At 46.2% G+C, this 21457-nt stretch overlaps 1 protein-coding gene across 1 annotated transcript in view; it reads right to left on the bottom strand.

Moving 5' to 3' along the window:
- Positions 1–406: 406 nt before the first annotated feature.
- The window catches only part of ctc1 (CTS telomere maintenance complex component 1), a 59446-nt gene continuing 38395 nt past the window's right edge, over positions 407–21457 (bottom strand). The window contains 9 exon segments of the mRNA XM_046328442.1: positions 407–623; positions 714–849; positions 2638–2794; positions 3013–3077; positions 3311–3467; positions 7064–7138; positions 7715–7871; positions 8725–8843; positions 19290–19336. Coding sequence (XP_046184398.1) covers positions 511–623; positions 714–849; positions 2638–2794; positions 3013–3077; positions 3311–3467; positions 7064–7138; positions 7715–7871; positions 8725–8843; positions 19290–19336 — 1026 coding nt within the window. The 3' untranslated portion in view covers positions 407–510.

Genomic DNA, 21457 nt, shown 5'->3' with positions numbered 1-21457 from the left:
TATCACTCTCTCAGTCTCCCTATCGCTCTCTCAGTCTCCCTATCGCTCTCTCAGTCTCCCTATCGCTCTCTCAGTCTCCCTATCACTCTCTCAGTCTCCCTATCACTCTCTCAGTCTCCCTATCCCTCTCTCAGTCTCCCTATCCCTCTCTCAGTCTCCCTATCACTCTCTCAGTCTCCCTATCCCTCTCTCAGTCTCCCTATCCCTCTCTCAGTCTCCCTATCGCTCTCTCAGTCTCCCTATCGCTCTCTCAGTCTCCCTATCACTCTCTCAGTCTCCCTATCGCTCTCTCAGTCTCCCTATCGCTCTCTCAGTCTCCCTATCGCTCTCTCAGTCTCCCTATCGCTCTCTCAGTCTCCATATCGCTCTCTCAGTCTCCCTATCCCTCTCTCAGTCTCCCTATCGCTCTCTCAGTCTCCATATCGCTCTCTCAGTCTCCCTATCGCTCTCTCAGTCTCCCTATCCCTCTCTCAGTCTCCCTATCGCTCTCTCAGTCTCCCTATCGCTCTCTCAGTCCCGCTCTGTCTCCTCCAGGATGTGTGTACAGGTGAGTTGGAGAGGGGGGGGCATCCGAGTCACAAACTCTCTGTCTCCTCGGGTAAACCTCTTCAGCTGGGCAGAGTCTGCAAACACATATACACACGTGGGTGAACTGAATGTGTGTATCTGAGAGGCCATGGAGTGCATAACCGTGTGTGTGTGTGTGAACTCACCGTCTCTACGTGCAGCAGGTGTGTGTGAACGTGTGTGTAATGTGCAGATGAGAGTTAGGGGGCGACACACTGTGCTGCTGCTACACACACAGGACAGGTACTGGAGGAGACGGTCGTCAGCGTCCACATCACACACCTACACAAACATAACGGGTTATATAAGGGACAGGGTGCCATTTCAGACTGAAGACATGTTATATATGGGACAGGGTGCCATTTCAGACTGAAGACATGTTATATAAGGGACAGGGTGCCATTTCAGACTGAAGACATGTTATATATGGTGCAGGGTGCCATTTCAGACTGAAGACATGTTATATAAGGGACAGGGTGCCATTTCAGACTGAAGACATGTTATATAAGGGACAGGGTGCCATTTCAGACTGAAGACATGTTATATAAGGGACAGGGTGCCATTTCAGACTGAAGACATGTTATATAAGGGACAGGGTGCCATTTCAGACTGAAGACATGTTATATATGGTGCAGGGTGCCATTTCAGACTGAAGACATGTTATATAAGGGACAGGGTGCCATTTCAGACTGAAGACATGTTATATATGGGACAGGGTGCCATTTCAGACTCATAACATGTTATATAAGGGACAGGGTGCCATTTCAGACTGAAGACATGTTATATATGGGACAGGGTGCCATTTCAGACTGAAGACATGTTATATATGGGACAGGGTGCCATTTCAGACTGAAGACATGTTATATAAGGGACAGGGTGCCATTTCAGACTGAAGACGTGTTATATAAGGGACAGGGTGCCATTTCAGACTGAAGACATGTTATATAAGGGACAGGGTGCCATTTCAGACTGAAGACATGTTATATAAGGGACAGGGTGCCATTTCAGACTGAAGACATGTTATATAAGGGACAGGGTGCCATTTCAGACTGAAGACATGTTATATAAGGGACAGGGTGCCATTTCAGACTGAAGACATGTTATATATGGTGCAGGGTGCCATTTCAGACTCATAACATGTTATATAAGGGACAGGGTGCCATTTCAGACTGAAGACATGTTATATAAGGGACAGGGTGCCATTTCAGACTGAAGACATGTTATATATGGTGCAGGGTGCCATTTCAGACTCATAACATGTTATATAAGGGACAGGGTGCCATTTCAGACTGAAGACATGTTATATAAGGGACAGGGTGCCATTTCAGACTGAAGACATGTTATATATGGGACAGGGTGCCATTTCAGACTCATAACATGTTATATAAGGGACAGGGTGCCATTTCAGACTGAAGACATGTTATATAAGGGACAGGGTGCCATTTCAGACTGAAGACATGTTATATAAGGGACAGGGTGCCATTTCAGACTGAAGACATGTTATATAAGGGACAGGGTGCCATTTCAGACTGAAGACATGTTATATATGGTGCAGGGTGCCATTTCAGACTGAAGACATGTTATATAAGGGACAGGGTGCCATTTCAGACTGAAGACATGTTATATATGGGACAGGGTGCCATTTCAGACTCATAACATGTTATATAAGGGACAGGGTGCCATTTCAGACTGAAGACATGTTATATATGGGACAGGGTGCCATTTCAGACTGAAGACATGTTATATATGGGACAGGGTGCCATTTCAGACTGAAGACATGTTATATAAGGGACAGGGTGCCATTTCAGACTGAATACATGTTATATATGGTGCAGGGTGCCATTTCAGACTGAAGACGTGTTATATAAGGGACAGGGTGCCATTTCAGACTGAAGACATGTTATATAAGGGACAGGGTGCCATTTCAGACTGAAGACATGTTATATAAGGGACAGGGTGCCATTTCAGACTGAAGACATGTTATATATGGGACAGGGTGCCATTTCAGACTGAAGAAAGTGCCCACAAGAAGGACATACAAAAAGTGATTGATTGATTAAGTGACCTTACCAGGCTCCGCCCCCGTGTGTAGACCCTGAGGTGACCTCTGACCCTCAGTGACCTCTGAAGCCCTTCCCACTGGGGCATGGCTAACCCCAGTAAACCGGAAATTACTGGACAGGAGAACCAAATATGGGCCTCTCCACTGCCATCCTCTACAGCTGCCCTGCACACACACACACACACACACACACACACACACACACACACACACACACACACACACACACACACACACACACACACACACACACACACACACACACACACACACACACACACACACACACACACACACACACACACACACAAACACACGCGTGATTAACTCACACAAATATGCAAACACACACCCCAACACACACAATAAACTTGTTAACTCACTTGGCTTCGGCCTGAAACACAGCAGAGGTAGAATTACAGGGAGGCTGAGACCGAGTACACCTCTTCTATAGGTAAGAGAGAGAGAGTTAGCTGTGTGACCTGGTATGACCTTTCCGAAGACTCTGGAGTCCTGATTACGAACCACAGACTGACACTGACTGTGTGTGTGTGTGTGTGTGTGTGTGTGTGTGTGTGTGTGTGTGTGTGTGTGTGTGTGTGTGTGTGTGTGTGTGTGTGTGTGTGTGTGTGTGTGTGTGTGTGTGTGTGTGTGTGTGTGTGTGTGTGTGTGTGTCTGTACCTGTGTGTATATACTGCCACACAGGGAACAAGTCCACTGCAGCTGCAGGTAGAGAACACACACCACATGACCTCTGACCCGGCCCAAAATGCACTGCTTTGCCCCTGCCAATGCCCACACACCCAAGAGGATCATGGGAGGAGGAGAGTCACATGACCTGGAGAGAGAGAAGAGCAGAGAGAAGAGACTGTTATAATACAGAGAGAAGAGACTGTTATAATACAGAGAGAAGAGGCTTCAGACTGTTATAATACAGAGAGAAGAGACTGTTATAATACAGAGAGAAGAGACTGTTATGATACAGAGAGAAGAGACTGTTATGATACAGAGAGAAGAGACTGTTATGATACAGAGAGAAGAGACTGTTATGATACAGAGAGAAGAGACGGTTATGATACAGAGAGAAGAGACTGTTATAATACAGAGAGAAGAGACTGTTATAATACAGAGAGAAGAGACTGTTATGATACAGAGAGAAGAGACTTCAGACTGTTATAATACAGAGAGTAGAGACAGTTATAATACAGAGAGAAGAGACTGTTATGATACAGAGAGAAGAGACTGTTATGATACAGAGAGAAGAGACTGTTATAATACAGAGAGAAGAGACTGTTATAATACAGAGAGAAGAGACTGTTATGATACAGAGAGAAGAGACTTCAGACTGTTATAATACAGAGAGAAGAGACTGTTATAATACAGAGCGAAGAGACTTCAGACTGTTATAATACAGAGAGAAGAGACTGTTATGATACAGAGAGAAGAGACTTCAGACTGTTATAATACAGAGAGAAGAGACTGTTATGATACAGAGAGAAGATACTTCAGACTGTTATAATACAGAGAGAAGAGACTTCAGACTGTTATGATACAGAGAGAAGATACTTCAGACTGTTATAATACAGAGAGAAGAGACTGTTATAATACAGAGAGAAGAGACTGTTATAATACAGAGAGAAGAGACTTCAGACTGGTATAATACAGAGAGAAGAGACTGTTATAATACAGAGAGAAGAGACTGGTATAATACAGAGAGAAGAGACTTCAGACTGTTATAATACAGAGAGAAGAGACTGTTATAATAGAGAGAGAAGAGACTGTTATAATACAGAGAGAAGAAACTGTTATAATACAGAGAGAAGACACTGTTATAATACAGAGAGAAGAGACTGTTATAATACAGAGAGAAGAGACTGTTATGATACAGAGAGAAGAGACTGTTATGATACAGAGAGAAGAGACTGTTATAATACAGAGAGAAGAGACTGTTATGATACAGAGAGAAGAGACTGTTATAATACAGAGAAGAGACTGTTATAATACAGAGAGAAGAGACTGTTATGATACAGAGAGAAGAGACTGTTATGATACAGAGAGAAGAGACTGTTATAATACAGAGAGAAGAGACTTCAGACTGTTATAATACAGAGACTTCAGACTGTTATAATACAGAGAGAAGAGACTGTTATAATACAGAGAGAAGAGACTCATGAGACTGTTATAATACAGAGACTTCAGACTGTTATAATACAGAGAGAAGAGACTGTTATAATACAGAGAGAAGAGACTTCAGACTGTTATAATACAGAGACTTCAGACTGTTATAATACAGAGAGATGAGACTGTTATAATACAGAGAGAAGAGACTGTTATAATACAGAGAGAAGAGACTGTTATAATACAGAGAGAAGAGACTTCAGACTGTTATAATACAGAGACTTCAGACTGTTATAATACAGAGAGAAGAGACTGTTATGATACAGAGAGAAGAGACTGTTATAATACAGAGAGAAGAGACTTCAGACTGTTATAATACAGAGACTTCAGACTGTTATAATACAGAGAGAAGAGACTGTTATAATACAGAGAGAAGAGACTTCAGACTGTTATAATACAGAGACTTCAGACTGTTATAATACAGAGAGATGAGACTGTTATAATACAGAGAGAAGAGACTGTTATGATACAGAGAGAAGAGACTCATGAGACTGTTATAATACAGAGAGAAGAGACTGTTATGATACAGAGAGAAGAGACTTCAGTCTGTTATAATAGAGAGAGAAGAGACTGTTATAATACAGAGAGAAGAGACTGTTATGATACAGAGAAGAGACTTCAGACTGTTATAATACAGAGAGAAGAGACTGTTATAATACAGAGAGAAGAGACTCATGAGACTGTTATAATACAGAGAGAAGAGACTGTTATGATACAGAGAGAAGAGACTTCAGACTGTTATAATACAGAGAGAAGAGACTGTTATGATACAGAGAGAAGAGACTGTTATGATACAGAGAGAAGAGACTTCAGACTGTTATAATACAGAGAGTAGAGACAGTTATAATACAGAGAGAAGAGACTGTTATAATACAGAGAGAAGAGACTGTTATAATACAGAGAGAAGAGACTGTTATAATATAGAGAGAAGAGACTGTTATAATACAGAGAGAAGAGACTGTTATAATATAGAGAGAAGAGACTGTTATAATATAGAGAGAAGAGACTGTTATAATACAGAGAGAAGAGACTGTTATAATACAGAGAGAAGAGACTGTTATAATACAGAGAGAAGAGACTGTTATGATACAGAGAGAAGAGACTGTTATGATACAGAGAGAAGAGACTGTTATAATACAGAGAGAAGAGACTGTTATGATACAGAGAGAAGAGACTGTTATAATACAGAGAGAAGAGACTGTTATAATACAGAGAGAAGAGACTGTTATGATACAGAGAGAAGAGACTGTTATAATACAGAGAGAAGAGACTTTTATAATACAGAGAGAAGAGACTGTTATAATACAGAGAGAAGAGGTAGGAGGTAGAGTGAATGAGGAGGAGAGGAGGTAGAGTGAATGAGGAGGAGAGGTAGAGTGAATGAGGAGGAGAGGAGGTAGAGTAAAGGAGGAGAGGAGGTAGAGTGAATGAGGAGGAGAGGAGGTAGAGTGAATGAGGAGGAAGAGTGAATGAGAGGAGGAGACGAGGTAGAGTGAATGAGGAGGAGGAGGTAGAGTAAAGTAGGAGAGGAGGTAGAGTGAATGAGGAGGAGAGGAGGTAGAGTGAATGAGGAGGAGAGGAGGTAGAGTAAAGAAGGAGAGGAGGTAGAGTAAAGGAGGAGAGGAGGTAGAGTGAATGAGGAGGAGAGGAGGTAGAGTGAATGAGGAGGAGAGGAGGTAGAGTAAAGGAGGAGAGGAGGTAGAGTGAATGAGGAGGAGAGGAGGTAGAGTAAAGGAGGAGAGGAGGTAGAGTGAATGAGGAGGAGAGGAGGTAGAGTGAATGAGGAGGAGAGGAGGTAGAGTAAAGTAGGAGAGGAGGTAGAGTGAATGAGGAGGAGAGGAGGTAGAGTGAATAAGGAGGAGAGGAGGTAGAGTGAATGAGGAGGAGAGGAGGTAGAGTAAATGAGGAGGAGACGAGGTAGAGTGAATGAGGAGGAGGAGGTAGAGTAAAGTAGGAGAGGAGGTAGAGTGAATAAGGAGGAGAGGAGGTAGAGTGAATGAGGAGGAGAGGAGGTAGAGTAAAGGAGGAGAGGAGGTAGAGTGAATGAGGAGGAGAGGAGGTAGAGTATAGTAGGAGAGGAGGTAGAGTAAAGTAGGAGAGGAGGTAGAGTGAATGAGGAGGAGAGGAGGTAGAGTAAAGGAGGAGAGGAGGTAGAGTGAATGAGGAGGAGAGGAGGTAGAGTGAATGAGGAGGAGAGGACGTAGAGTAAAGGAGGAGAGGAGGTAGAGTAAAGGAGGAGGAGAAGAGTGGACTCACTGGGTGTCTGTCTTTCCCAGGGCCATGATGGTCAAACAGCTGACTGGGACAGAACGACAATACACCCCTCCCACCCTGCAACACACAAACACACAAAATAGGTCCAGCACCTGTCTACCTTTTCTGTTGAAGCTGGGCTGAAACACCTTCTATTATAATACACCTTCTATTATAATACACCTTCTATTATAATACACCTTCTATTATAATACACCTTCTATTATAATACACCTTCTATTATAATACAGCTTCTATTATAATACACCTTCTACTATAATACACCTTCTATTATAATACACCTTCTATTATAATACACCTTCTATTATAATACACCTTCTGAAGTGTTTTAATACACCTTCTATTATAATACACCTTCTATTATAATACACCTTCTATTATAATACACCTTCTATTATAATACACCTTCTATTATAATACACCTTCTATTATAATACACCTTCTATTATAATACACCTATTATAATACACCTATTATAATACACCTTCTGAAGTGTTATTTTCTTTATTTTTTATTTTACCTTTATTTAACTAGGCAAGTCAGTTAAGAACAGGTGCAACTCAATATTAGGAAGGTGTTCCCAATGTTCGGTATACTCAGTATGTCTGTGTGTGTGCGTGTTTGATGTGTTACCGTGACAGCCTGCGTTGGAAGCTGGTAAACTGGACAGTGTTTCCGGGTACCAGGCCGGGAGGGTAGGGGGTGAGGCTTAGGTCCAAATAGACCTGCAGGCTCCGCCCTCCGGGCTCCACACACACCGTCAACCTCACACTCAGTCCTGCTTCAACGTCTACACACACAGGAAAAACACAAACACACAGGTAAAACACAAACACACAGGTAAAACACAAACACACAGAACAACCCTGTTCCTGGAGAGAAACCCTCCTGTAGGTAACTCCAACCCTGTTCCTGGAGTGTAGATTGCAGCCCTGATATACACAAAGCCATACAGTTAAAACACACAGCCTTCTCTCTCACCTCTGTCAGTAGAGTGCTACGTCTCGTACCTCTCTGTGTAGGAGTGTTTCTCGTACCTCTCTGTGTAGGGGTGTGTGGTCGTACCTCTCTGTGTAGGGGTGTGTCTCGTACCTCTCTGTGTAGGGGTGTGTCTCGTACCTCTCTGTGTAGGGGTGTGTCTCGTACCTCTCTGTGTAGGAGTGTGTCTCCTACCTCTCTGTGTAGGAGTGTGTGGTCGTACCTCTCTGTGTAGGAGTGTGTGGTCGTACCTCTCTGTGTAGGGGTGTGTGGTCGTACCTCTCTGTGTAGGGGTGTGTGGTCGTACCTCTCTGTGTAGGGGTGTGTGGTCGTACCTCTCTGTGTAGGGGTGTGTGGTCGTACCTCTCTGTGTAGGGGTGTGTGGTCGTACCTCTCTGTGTAGGGGTGTGTGGTCGTACCTCTCTGTGTAGGGGTGTGTGGTCGTACCTCTCTGTGTACGAGTGTGTGGTCGTACCTCTCTGTGTACGAGTGTGTCTCGTACCTCTCTGTGTAGGAGTGTGTCTCGTACCTCTCTGTGTAGGAGTGTGTCTCGTACCTCTCTGTGTAGGAGTGTGTCTCCTACCTCTCTGTGTAGGAGTGTGTCTCGTACCTCTCTGTGCAGGAGTGTGTGGTCGTACTTCTCTGTGTAGGGGTGTGTCCTGTACCTCTCTGTGTAGGGGTGTGTCTCGTTTCTCTCTGTGCAGGAGTGTGTGTGGTCGTTCCTCTCTGTAGGGTGATCCTCTGAGATATGACTCCATGGAACGACACCAGATCCACCCCACTGCTACAACACAGAGAGAGGTGATGATGGTACCTGAGCCTACGTGGTCTGCCCGACCGCTTAGTCAGGTAACTAGTCTTCCCCAAGCTCTGATGCTGCTGATGGTCATTAGTAGTCTACCAAACTTACTGCCTGGTACTCAGAACTCTTATTGTCCCTCTAATCACTCTGATGGGTTCCATCCCATCACTACAGCCTGGGGTTCCATCCCATCACTACAGCCTGGGGTTCCATCCCATCACTACAGCCTGGGGTTCCATCCCATCACTACAGCCTGGGGTTCCATCCCATCCCATCACTACAGCCTGGGGTTCCATCCCATCACTACAGCCTGGGTTTCCATCCCATCACTACAGCCTGGGGTTCCATCCCATCACTACAGCCTGGGGTTCCATCCCATCACTACAGCCTGGGGTCCCATCCCATCACTACAGCCTGGGGTTCCATCCCATCACTACAGCCTGGGGTTCCATCCCATCACTACAGCCTGGGGTTCCATCCCATCACTACAGCCTGGGGTTCCATCCCATCACTACAGCCTGGGGTCCCATCCCATCACTACAGCCTGGGGTTCCATCCCATCACTACAGCCTGGGGTTCCATCCCATCACTACAGCCTGGGGTTCCATCCCATCCCATCACTACAGCCTGGGGTTCCATCCCATCACTACAGCCTGGGTTTCCATCCCATCACTACAGCCTGGGGTTCCATCCCATCACTACAGCCTGGGGTTCCATCCCATCACTACAGCCTGGGGTTCCATCCCATCACTACAGCCTGGGGTTCCATCCCATCACTACAGCCTGGGGTTCCATCCCATCACAACAGGCCCAGCGTCGTCCGGGTGGCTTTACTGGGCTCCTCCCACTCGAGCGACTCCTTGTGACAGGCCGGGCGCCTGGGTTTGGGTTGTCAGTTGAACAGTGTTTCCTCCAACATATTGATACAGCTTCCAGTGGTTGTAAAGAAGAGCGGCGTGGCGGGTCATGTTTCAGAGGACGCATGACTCAACCTTCTCCTCTCCCCATTGGGGAGTTGCAGCGATGAGACGAGATTGTAATTGGATCACAACCGGGTATCACAACCGGGTATCACAACCGGGTATCACAACCGGGGATCACAACCGGGGATCACGGGGAGAAAAAGGGGGTAAAAAGTATACAACAAAATATCTATATCATCTTTACATCTATTTTTTTATTGCTTCTATTGATGAAAATTGTCTGGGTGATGAAGGTTGTCTGTTGTCTGGGTGATGAAGGTTGCCTGGGTGATGAAGGGTGTCTGTTGTCTGGGTGATGAAGGTTATCTGGGTGATGAAGATTGTCTGGGTGATGAAAATTGTCTGTTGTCTGGGTGATGAAGGTTGTCTGGGTGATGACGGTTGTCTGTTGTCTGGGTGATGAAGGTTATCTGGGTGATGAAGGTTGTCTGGGTGATGACGGTTGTCTGTTGTCTGGGAGATGAAGGTTGTCTGGGTGATGAAGGTTGTCTGGGTGATGACGGTTGTCTGTTGTCTGGGAGATGAAGGTTGTCTGGGTGATGAAGGTTGTCTGGGTGATGAAGGTTGTCTGGGTGATGAAGGTTGCCTGTGGCTCTGGGTGATTTCTTGATCTATAATTTTTTTCCCCCATTTATCCAGAGTTCGGAGATCCCAACCCTGATGGTGCCGAAGGAGATGGTCTCTTCGAGTCCTTAGGAAACTTTGCAGTATTTTGTTTTTTAATGTTTTATATTTCACATTGTGACCCCAGGAAATATGAAGTCTTATTACAGCCGGGAACAATTAGATATAAGAGCAACTTACCAACACTACGACTACCAGGACCAACACTACGACTACCAGGACCAACACTACGACCACCAGGACCAACACTACGACTACCAGGACCAACACTACGACTACCAGGACCAACACTACGACTACCAGGACCAACACTACGACTACCAGGACCAACACTACGACCACCAGGACCAACACTACGACTACCAGGACCAACACTACGACTACCAGGACCAACACTACGACTACCAGGACCAACACTACGACCACCAGGACCAACACTACGACTACCAGGACCAACACTACGACTACCAGGACCAACACTACGACTACCAGGACCAACACTACGACCACCAGGACCAACACTACGACTACCAGGACCAACACTACGACTACCAGGACCAACACTACGACTACCAGGACCAACACTACGACTACCAGGACCAACACTACGACTACCAGGACCAACACTACGACCACCAGGACCAACACTACGACTACCAGGACCAACACTACGACCACCAGGACCAACACTACGACCACCAGGACCAACACTACGACCACCAGGACCAACACTACGACCACCAGGACCAACACTACGACCACCAGGACAAACACTACGACTACCAGGACCAACACTACGACTACCAGGACCAACACTACGACCACCAGGACCAACACTACGACCACCAGGACCAACACTACGACTACCAGGACCAACACTACGACCACCAGGACCAACACTACGACCACCAGGACCAACACTACGACCACCAGGACCAACACTACGACCACCAGGACCAACACTACGACCACCAGGACCAACACTACGACCACCAGGACCAACACTACGACCACCAGGACCAACACTACGACCACCAGGACCAACACTACGACCACCAGGACCAACACTACGACCACCAGGACCAACACTACGACCACCAGGACCAACACTACGACCACCAGGACCAACACTACGACCACCAGGACCAACACTACGACCACCAGGACCAACACTACGACCACCAGGACCAACACTACGACCACCAGGACCAACACTACGACCACCAGGACCAACACTACGACCACCAGGACCAACACTACGACCACCAGGACCAACACTACGACCACCAGGACCAACACTACGACCACCAGGACCAACACTACGACCACCAGGACCAACACTACGACCACCAGGACCAACACTACGACCACCAGGACCAACACTACGACCACCAGGACCAACACTACGACCACCAGGACCAACACTACGACCACCAGGACCAACACTACGACCACCAGGACCAACACTACGACCACCAGGACCAACACTACGACCACCAGGACCAACACTACGACCACCAGGACCAACACCACCAGGACCAACACTACGACCACCAGGACCAACACTACGACCACCAGGACCAACACTACGACCACCAGGACCAACACTACGACCACCAGGACCAACACTACGACCACCAGGACCAACACTACGACCACCAGGACCAACACTACGACCACCAGGACCAACACTACGACCACCAGGACCAACACTACGACCACCAGGACCAACACTACGACCACCAGGACCGACCACCAGGACCAACACTACGACCACCAGGACCAACACTACGACCACCAGGACCAACACTACGACCACCAGGACCAACACTACGACCACCAGGACCAACACTACGACCACCAGGACCAACACTACGACCACCAGGACCAACACTACGACCACCAGGACCAACACTACGACCACCAGGACCAACACTACGACCACCAGGACCAACACTACGACCACCAGGACCAACACTACGACCACCAGGACCAACACTACGACCACCAGGACCAACACTACGACCACCAGGACCACCAGGACCAACACTACGACCACCAGGACCAACACTATGACCACCAGGACCAACACTACGACCACCAGGACCAACACTACGACCACCAGGACCAACACTACGACCACCAGGACCAACACTACGACCACCAGGACCAACACTACGACCACCAGGACCAACACTACGACCACCAGGACCAACACTACGACCACCAGGACCAACACTACGACCACCAGGACCAACCAGGACCAACACTACGACCACCAGGACCAACACTACGACCACCAGGACCAACACTACGACTACCAGGACCAACACTACGACTACCAGGACCAACACTACGACTACCAGGACCAACACTACGACTACCAGGACCAACACTACGACTACCAGGACCAACACTACGACCACCAGGACCAACACTACGACCACCAGGACCAACACTACGACCACCAGGACCACCAGGACCAACACTACGACCACCAGGACCAACACTACGACTACCAGGACCAACACTACGACTACCAGGACCAACACTACGACTACCAGGACCAACACTACGACTACCAGGACCAACACTACGACCACCAGGACCAACACTACTACCACCAGGACCAACACTATGACCACCAGGACCAACACTACGACTACCAGGACCAACACTACGACCACCAGGACCAACACTACGACCACCAGGACCAACACTACGACCACCAGGACCAACACTATGACCACCAGGACCAACACTACGACCACCAGGACCAACACTACGACCACCAGGACCAACACTATGACCACCAGGACCAACACTACGACTACCAGGACCAACACTACGACTACCAGGACCAACACTACGACTACCAGGACCAACACTACGACCACCAGGACCAACACTACAACTACCAGGACCAACACTACGACTACCAGGACCAACACTACGACCACCAGGACCAACACTACGACCACCAGGACCAACACTACGACCACCAGGACCAACACTACGACCACCAGGACCAACACTACGACTACCAGGACCAACACTACGACCATCAGGACCAACACTACGACCACCAGGACCAACACTACGACTACCAGGACCAACACTACGACTACCAGGACCAACACTACGACCACCAGGACCAACACTACGACCACCAGGACCAACACTACGACCACCAGGACCAACACTACGACTACCAGGACCAACACTACGACTACCAGGACCAACACTACGACTACCAGGACCAACACTACGACCACCAGGACCAACACTACGACCACCAGGACCAACACTACGACCACCAGGACCAACACTACGACTACCAGGACCAACACTACGACTACCAGGACCAACACTACGACCACCACCCAGGACAATGGATCTAATTCCAGTAGTCGACCCAAAACAATGGCACATCAGAAAGGGCAGACGAAGAGGCCAGCTGGTCATGCTCCATAGACGTGCACATCGCCCACCGCTCCCGAGTACTAGCCCATGTCCAGTCTCTCGACAACACGGCAAACAAAATTCGAGCAAGGGTTGTCTTCCAGAGAGACATCAGAGATGGTAACATTCTCTGTTTCATGGAAACATGGCTCTCTCGGGATATGTTGTCGGAATCGTGCATCATGCCGACAGAAACATGCATCGTTCCTGACAGAAACAAACACCTCTCTGGGAAGAAGGGCGGGGGTGTATGCTTCATGATTAACAACTCATGGTGTAATCACAACAACATACAGGAACTCAAGTCATTCTGCTCACCCAACCTAGAATTCCTTACACTCAATTGCCGGCCATTTCAGCTACCAAGAGAATTCCCGTCAATTAGTCACAGCTTGTCAGCTCGGGGTTTGAACTCACTTCCGGTTACTAGTCCAACGCTCTAACCACTAGGCTAAGCTGCCGCCCCAATTAGTCACAGCTGTGTACCCCTCAAGCAGAGACCAAGACGGCTCTCAAGGAACATCATGGGACTATGTGAACAGGAAATATCCTGAGGCTGCATTTATTGTAGCTGGGGATTTTAACAAAGCAAATTTGAGAACAAGGCTCCCTAAATTCTATCAGCATATTGACAGTAGTACTAAAACACTGGATCACTGCTCCTCTAACTTCCGTCATGCATACAAGACCCTCCCTCGCCCTCCCTTCGGTAAATCCGACCGCGACTCCATCTTGCTCCTACCGTCCTATAGGCAGAAACTCGAACAGGATGTACCAGTGACAAGAACCATTCAACGCTGGTCCGAACAGTCGGAAGCCACGCTTCAAGAATATGTTCCCGTCAGCCTCAGAGAACAACATCGACTTATACGCTGACTCGGGGAGTGTGTTTATAAAGAAGAGGAGATGTTGTTCCCACTGTGACTATTAAAACCTACCCTAACCAGAAACTGTGGATGGATGGCTGCATTCGCGCAAAACTGAAAGTGCAAACCACTGCATTTAACCATGAAAAGAAGTCTGGGAATATGGCTGAATATAAACAGTGTAGTTATTCCCTCCGCAAGGCAATCAAACAAGCGAAATGCCAGTACAGGGACAAGGCGGAGTCGCAATTCAACGGCTCAGACACGAGACGTATGTGGCAGGGTCTACGGGAAATCACAGACTACAAAACCACGACACCGGCGTCACACTTCCAGACAAACTAAACACCTTATTTTCCCGCAAAGGTAATTGAACTAAATGATTATCGCCCCTGTATTTCAGACAGGACTACGTGACTTCTGTCATCATGAAGTGCTTTGAGAGACTAGTTAAGGATCATATCACCTCCCCCTTTACCTGACACCCTAGACCCACTTCAGTTTGCATACCGCCCCAACAGGTCCACAGACGACGCAATCGTCGTCATCACACTGCCCTATCCCATCTGGACTAGAGGAATACCTATGTAAGAATGCTGTTCATTAACTACATCTCAGCATTCAACACCATAGTACACCATATTACCCTCCAAACTCAACATTAAACTGGAGGCCTTGGGACTCAACCCCGCTCTGTGTAGTTGGGTCCTGGACTTCCTGACGGGCCACCCCCAGGTGGTGAAGGTAGGAAACAACATCTCCATTTTGCTGACCCTCAACACTGGGGCACCACAAGGGTGCGTGCTCAGCCCCCTCCTGTTCACCCATGACTGCGTGGCCATGCACGCCTCCGACTCAATCATCAAGTTTGAAGACGTGGGCCAGTAGTGGGCTTGATTACCAACAACGACAAGACGGCCTACAGGGAGGAGGTGAGGGTCCCTCTGTTCTACTGTTCACTCGTCGTCCAATCAAAATGTAGTTCAGAACATTAGTGTTTGATTTTAGTGTGAATATAGAAGTTTGTTATCGTGTGTAGTGGAAAGCAAGGCTTTTTGTTGATGATCAGACCGGAAATTGCTTCATGTGAGGGCACTCGGAGTGTGGTGTCAGGAAAACAACCTCTCACTCAGCGTCAACAAAACAAAGGAGATGATCGTGGACTTCAGGAAACAGCAGAGGGAGCAGCCCCTTATATCCACATCAACAGGACAGTAGTGGAGAAGGTGGAAAGTTTTAAGTTCCTTGGCGTACACATCACGGACAAACTGAAATGGTCCACACACACAGACAGTGTGGTGAAGAAGGCGCAACAGCGCCTCTTCAACCTCAGGAGGCTGAAGAAATTTGGCTTGTCACCCAAAACCCTGACAAACTTTTACAGATGCACAATCGAGAGCATCCTGTCGGGCTGTATCACCGCCTGGTACGGCAACTGCACCACCCTCAACCACAAGGCTCTCCAGAGGGTAGTGAGGTCTGCACAACGCATCACCGGGGGCAAACTACCTGCCCTCCAGGACACCTACACCACCCGATGTCACAGGAAGGCCATAAAGATCATCGAGGACAACAACCACCCGAGCCACTGCCTGTTCACCCCGCTATCATCCAGAAGGCGAGGTCAGTACAGTTGCATCAACGCAGGGACCGAGAGACTGAAAAACAGCTTCTATCTCAAGGCCATCAGACTGTTAAACAGCCACCACTAACATTGAGAGGCTGCTGCCTACATAGAGACTCATATCACTGGCCACTTTAATAAATGGATCACTAGCCACTTTAATACTGTTTACATACCCTACATTACTCATATCACATGTATATACTGTATTTTATACCATCTACTGCATCTTGCCTATGCCACTCGGTCCATCGCTTATCCATACTTGTATGTACATATTCTCGTTCACCCCTTTAGATGTGTGTATTAGGTAGTTGTTGGGAATTGTTAGATATTACTGCACTGTTGGAACTAGAAGCACAAGCATTTTGTGAACTCACAAAAACATCTGCTAACCATGTGACCAATAACATCTGCTAACCATGTGACCAATAAGATCTGCTAACCATGTGTATGTGACCATTAACATCTGTTAACCATGTAACCAATAACATCTGCTAACCATGTGACCAATAACATCTGCTAACCATGTAACCAATAACATCTGCTAACCATGTGACCAATAACATCTGTTAACCATGTGACCAATAACATCTGCTAACCATGTGACCAATAACATCTGCTAACCATGTGACCAATAACATCTGCTAACCATGTAACCAATAACATCTGCTAACCATGTAACCAATAACATCTGCTAACCATGTGTATGTGACCAATAACATCTGCTAACCATGTAACCAATAACATCTGCTAACCATGTAACCAATAACATCTGCTAACCATGTGACCATTAACATCTGCTAACCATGTGACCAATAACATCTGCTAACCATGTGACCAATAACATCTGCTAACCATGTGACCATTAACATCTGCTAACCATGTGACCAATAACATCTGATAACCATGTGTATGTGACCAATAACATCTGCTAACCATGTGACCAATAACATCTGCTAACCATGTAACCAATAACATCTGATAACCATGTGACCAATAACATCTGATAACCATGTGACCAATAACATCTGATAACCATGTGACCAATAACATCTGCTAACCATGTAACCATTAACATCTGCTAACCATGTGACCAATAACATCTGCTAACCATGTGTAACCAATAACATCTGATAACCATGTGTATGTGACCAATAACATCTGCTAACCATGTAACCAATAACATCTGCTAACCATGTGACCATTAACATCTGCTAACCATGTGACCAATAACATCTGCTAACCATGTGACCATTAACATCTGCTAACCATGTGACCAATAACATCTGCTAACCATGTGTAACCAATAACATCTGATAACCATGTGTATGTGACCAATAACATCTGCTAACCATGTGTAACCAATAACATCTGCTAACCATGTGACCATTAACATCTGCTAACCATGTGACCAATAACATCTGCTAACCATGTGACCATTAACATCTGCTAACCATGTGACCAATAACATCTGCTAACCATGTGTAACCAATAACATCTGATAACCATGTGTATGTAACCAATAACATCTGCTAACCATGTGACCATTAACATCTGCTAACCATGTGACCATTAACATCTGCTAACCATGTGACCAATAACATCTGCTAACCATGTGACCAATAACATCTGCTAACCATGTGACCAATAACATCTGCTAACCATGTAACCAATAACATCTGCTAACCATGTGTATGTGACCAATAACATCTGCTAACCATGTAACCAATAACATCTGCTAACCATGTAACCAATAACATCTGCTAACCATGTGACCATTAACATCTGCTAACCATGTGACCAATAACATCTGCTAACCATGTGACCAATAACATCTGCTAACCATGTGACCATTAACATCTGCTAACCATGTGACCAATAACATCTGATAACCATGTGTATGTGACCAATAACATCTGCTAACCATGTGACCAATAACATCTGCTAACCATGTAACCAATAACATCTGATAACCATGTGACCAATAACATCTGATAACCATGTGACCAATAACATCTGATAACCATGTGACCAATAACATCTGCTAACCATGTAACCATTAACATCTGCTAACCATGTGACCAATAACATCTGCTAACCATGTGTAACCAATAACATCTGATAACCATGTGTATGTGACCAATAACATCTGCTAACCATGTAACCAATAACATCTGCTAACCATGTGACCATTAACATCTGCTAACCATGTGACCAATAACATCTGCTAACCATGTGACCATTAACATCTGCTAACCATGTGACCAATAACATCTGCTAACCATGTGTAACCAATAACATCTGATAACCATGTGTATGTGACCAATAACATCTGCTAACCATGTGTAACCAATAACATCTGCTAACCATGTGACCATTAACATCTGCTAACCATGTGACCAATAACATCTGCTAACCATGTGACCATTAACATCTGCTAACCATGTGACCAATAACATCTGCTAACCATGTGTAACCAATAACATCTGATAACCATGTGTATGTAACCAATAACATCTGCTAACCATGTGACCATTAACATCTGCTAACCATGTGACCATTAACATCTGCTAACCATGTGACCATTAACATCTGCTAACCATGTGTATGTGAACAATAACATCTGCTAACCATGTAACCAATAACATCTGCTAACCATGTGACCATTAACATCTGCTAACCATGTGTAACCAATAACATCTGCTAACCATGTGTAGCCAATAACATCTGCTAACCATGTGTAGCCAATAACATCTGCTAACCATGTGTAGCCAATAACATCTGCTAACCATGTGTAGCCAATAACATCTGCTAACCATGTGTAGCCAATAACATTTGATTTGAATGTGTAGATTTGTTTTCTTACCTGCAGTCCAGGACCTCAGCCACAGACATGACCTTCTGAGAAACAAACTGGAGGAGAGAGGTCAGGGGTTAGAGGTCAGAGTTTAACTGGAGAGAGGTCAGGGTTAGAGGTCAGGGGTTAACTGGAGGAGAGAGAGGTCAGGGTTTAGAGATCAGGGTTTAACTGGAGGAGAGAGAGGTCAGGGTTTAGTGGTCAGGGTTTAACTAGAAGAGAGAGAGGTCAGGGTTTAGAGGTCAGGGTTTAACTGGAGGAGAGAGAGGTCAGGGTTTAGAGGTCAGGGTTTAACTGGAGGAGAGAGAGGTCAGGGGTTAACTGGAAGAGAGAGAGGTCAGGGGTTAACTGGAGGAGAGAGGTCAGGGTTTAGAGGTCCGGGTTTAGAGGTCAGGGATTAACTGGAGGAGAGAGATCAGGGTTTAGAGGTCAGGGTTTAACTGGAGGAGAGAGAGGTCAGGGGTTAACTGGAGGAGAGAGGTCAGGGTTTAGAGGTCAGGGGTTAACTGGAGGAGAGAGAAGTCAGGGTTTAGAGGTCAGGGGTTAACTGGAGGAGAGAGAAGTCAGGGTTTAGTGGTCAGGGTTTAACTAGAGGAGAGAGAGGTCAGGGTTTAACTGGAGGAGAGAGAGGTCAGGGTTTAGAGGTCAGGGTTTAACTGGAGGAGAGAGAGGTCAGGGGTTAACTGGAGGAGAGAGGTCAGGGTTTAGAGGTCAGGGTTTATAGGTCCGGGTTTAGAGGTCAGGGATTAACTGGAGGAGAGAGGTCAGGGTTTAGAGGTCAGGGTTTAACTGGAGGAGAGGCTACACTGGAGGCTACAGTATTTCAGACAGGACTAGTCTGGGTAACTACTGGCTACAGTATTTCAGACAGGACTAGTCTGGTAACTACTGGCTACAGTATTTCAGACAGGACTAGTCTGGGTAATTACTGGCTACAGTATTTCAGACAGGACTAGTCTGGTAACTACTGGCTACATTATTTCAGACAGGACTAGTCTGGGTAACTACATGTCTACAGTATTTCAGACAGGACTAGTTTGGGTAACTACTGGCTACAGTATTTCAGACAGGACTAGTCTGGTAGCTACTGGTTACAGTATTTCAGACAGGACTAGTCTGGGTAACTACTGGTTACAGTATTTCAGACAGGACTAGTCTGGGTAACTACTGGCTACAGTATTTCAGACAGGACTAGTTTGGGTAACTACATGTCTACATTATTTCAGACAGGACTAGTTTGGGTAACTACATGTCTACAGTATTTCAGACAGGACTAGTTTGGGTAACTACTGTCTACAGTATTTCAGACAGGACTAGTCTGGGTAACTACTGGCTACAGTATTTCAGATAGGACTAGTCTGGGTAACTACTGGTTACAGTATTTCAGACAGGACTAGTCTGGGTAACTACTGGTTACAGTATTTCAGACAGGACTAGTCTGGTAACTACTGGCTACAGTATTTCAGACAGGACTAGTCTGGGTAACTACTGGCTACAGTATTTCAGAAAGGACTAGTCTGGTAACTACATGTCTACAGTATTTCAGACAGGACTAGTCTGGGTAACTACAGGCTACAGTATTTCAGACAGGACTAGTCTGGGTAACTACTGCCTACAGTATTTCAGACAGGACGAGTTTGGGTAACTACTGGCTACATTATTTCAGACAGGACTAGTCTGGGTAACTACTGGCTACAGTATTTCAGACAGGACTAGTCTGGTAACTACATGTCTACAGTATTTCAGACAGGACTAGTCTGGGTAACTACTGGCTACAGTATTTCAGACAGGACTAGTCTGGGTAACTACTGGCTACAGTATTTCAGACAGGACTAGTTTGGGTAACTACTGGCTACATTATTTCAGACAGGACTAGTCTGGGTAACTACTGGCTACAGTATTTCAGACAGGACTAGTTTGGGTAACTACATGTCTACAGTATTTCAGACAGGACTAGTTTGGGTAACTACTGGCTACAGTATTTCAGACAGGACTAGTTTGGGTAACTACTGTCTACAGTATTTCAGACAGGACTAGTCTGGGTAACGACTGGCTACAGTATTTCAGACAGGACTAGTTTGGGTAACTACTGGTTACAGTATTTCAGACAGGACTAGTTTGGGTAACTACTGTCTACAGTATTTCAGACAGGACTAGTCTGGGTAACTACTGGCTAC

This window comes from Oncorhynchus gorbuscha, linkage group LG25 (genome assembly GCF_021184085.1).
Source record: "Oncorhynchus gorbuscha isolate QuinsamMale2020 ecotype Even-year linkage group LG25, OgorEven_v1.0, whole genome shotgun sequence".
Classification (NCBI taxonomy): Eukaryota; Metazoa; Chordata; class Actinopteri; order Salmoniformes; family Salmonidae; genus Oncorhynchus; species Oncorhynchus gorbuscha.
This window is presented reverse-complemented; position numbering and strand designations above follow the sequence as displayed.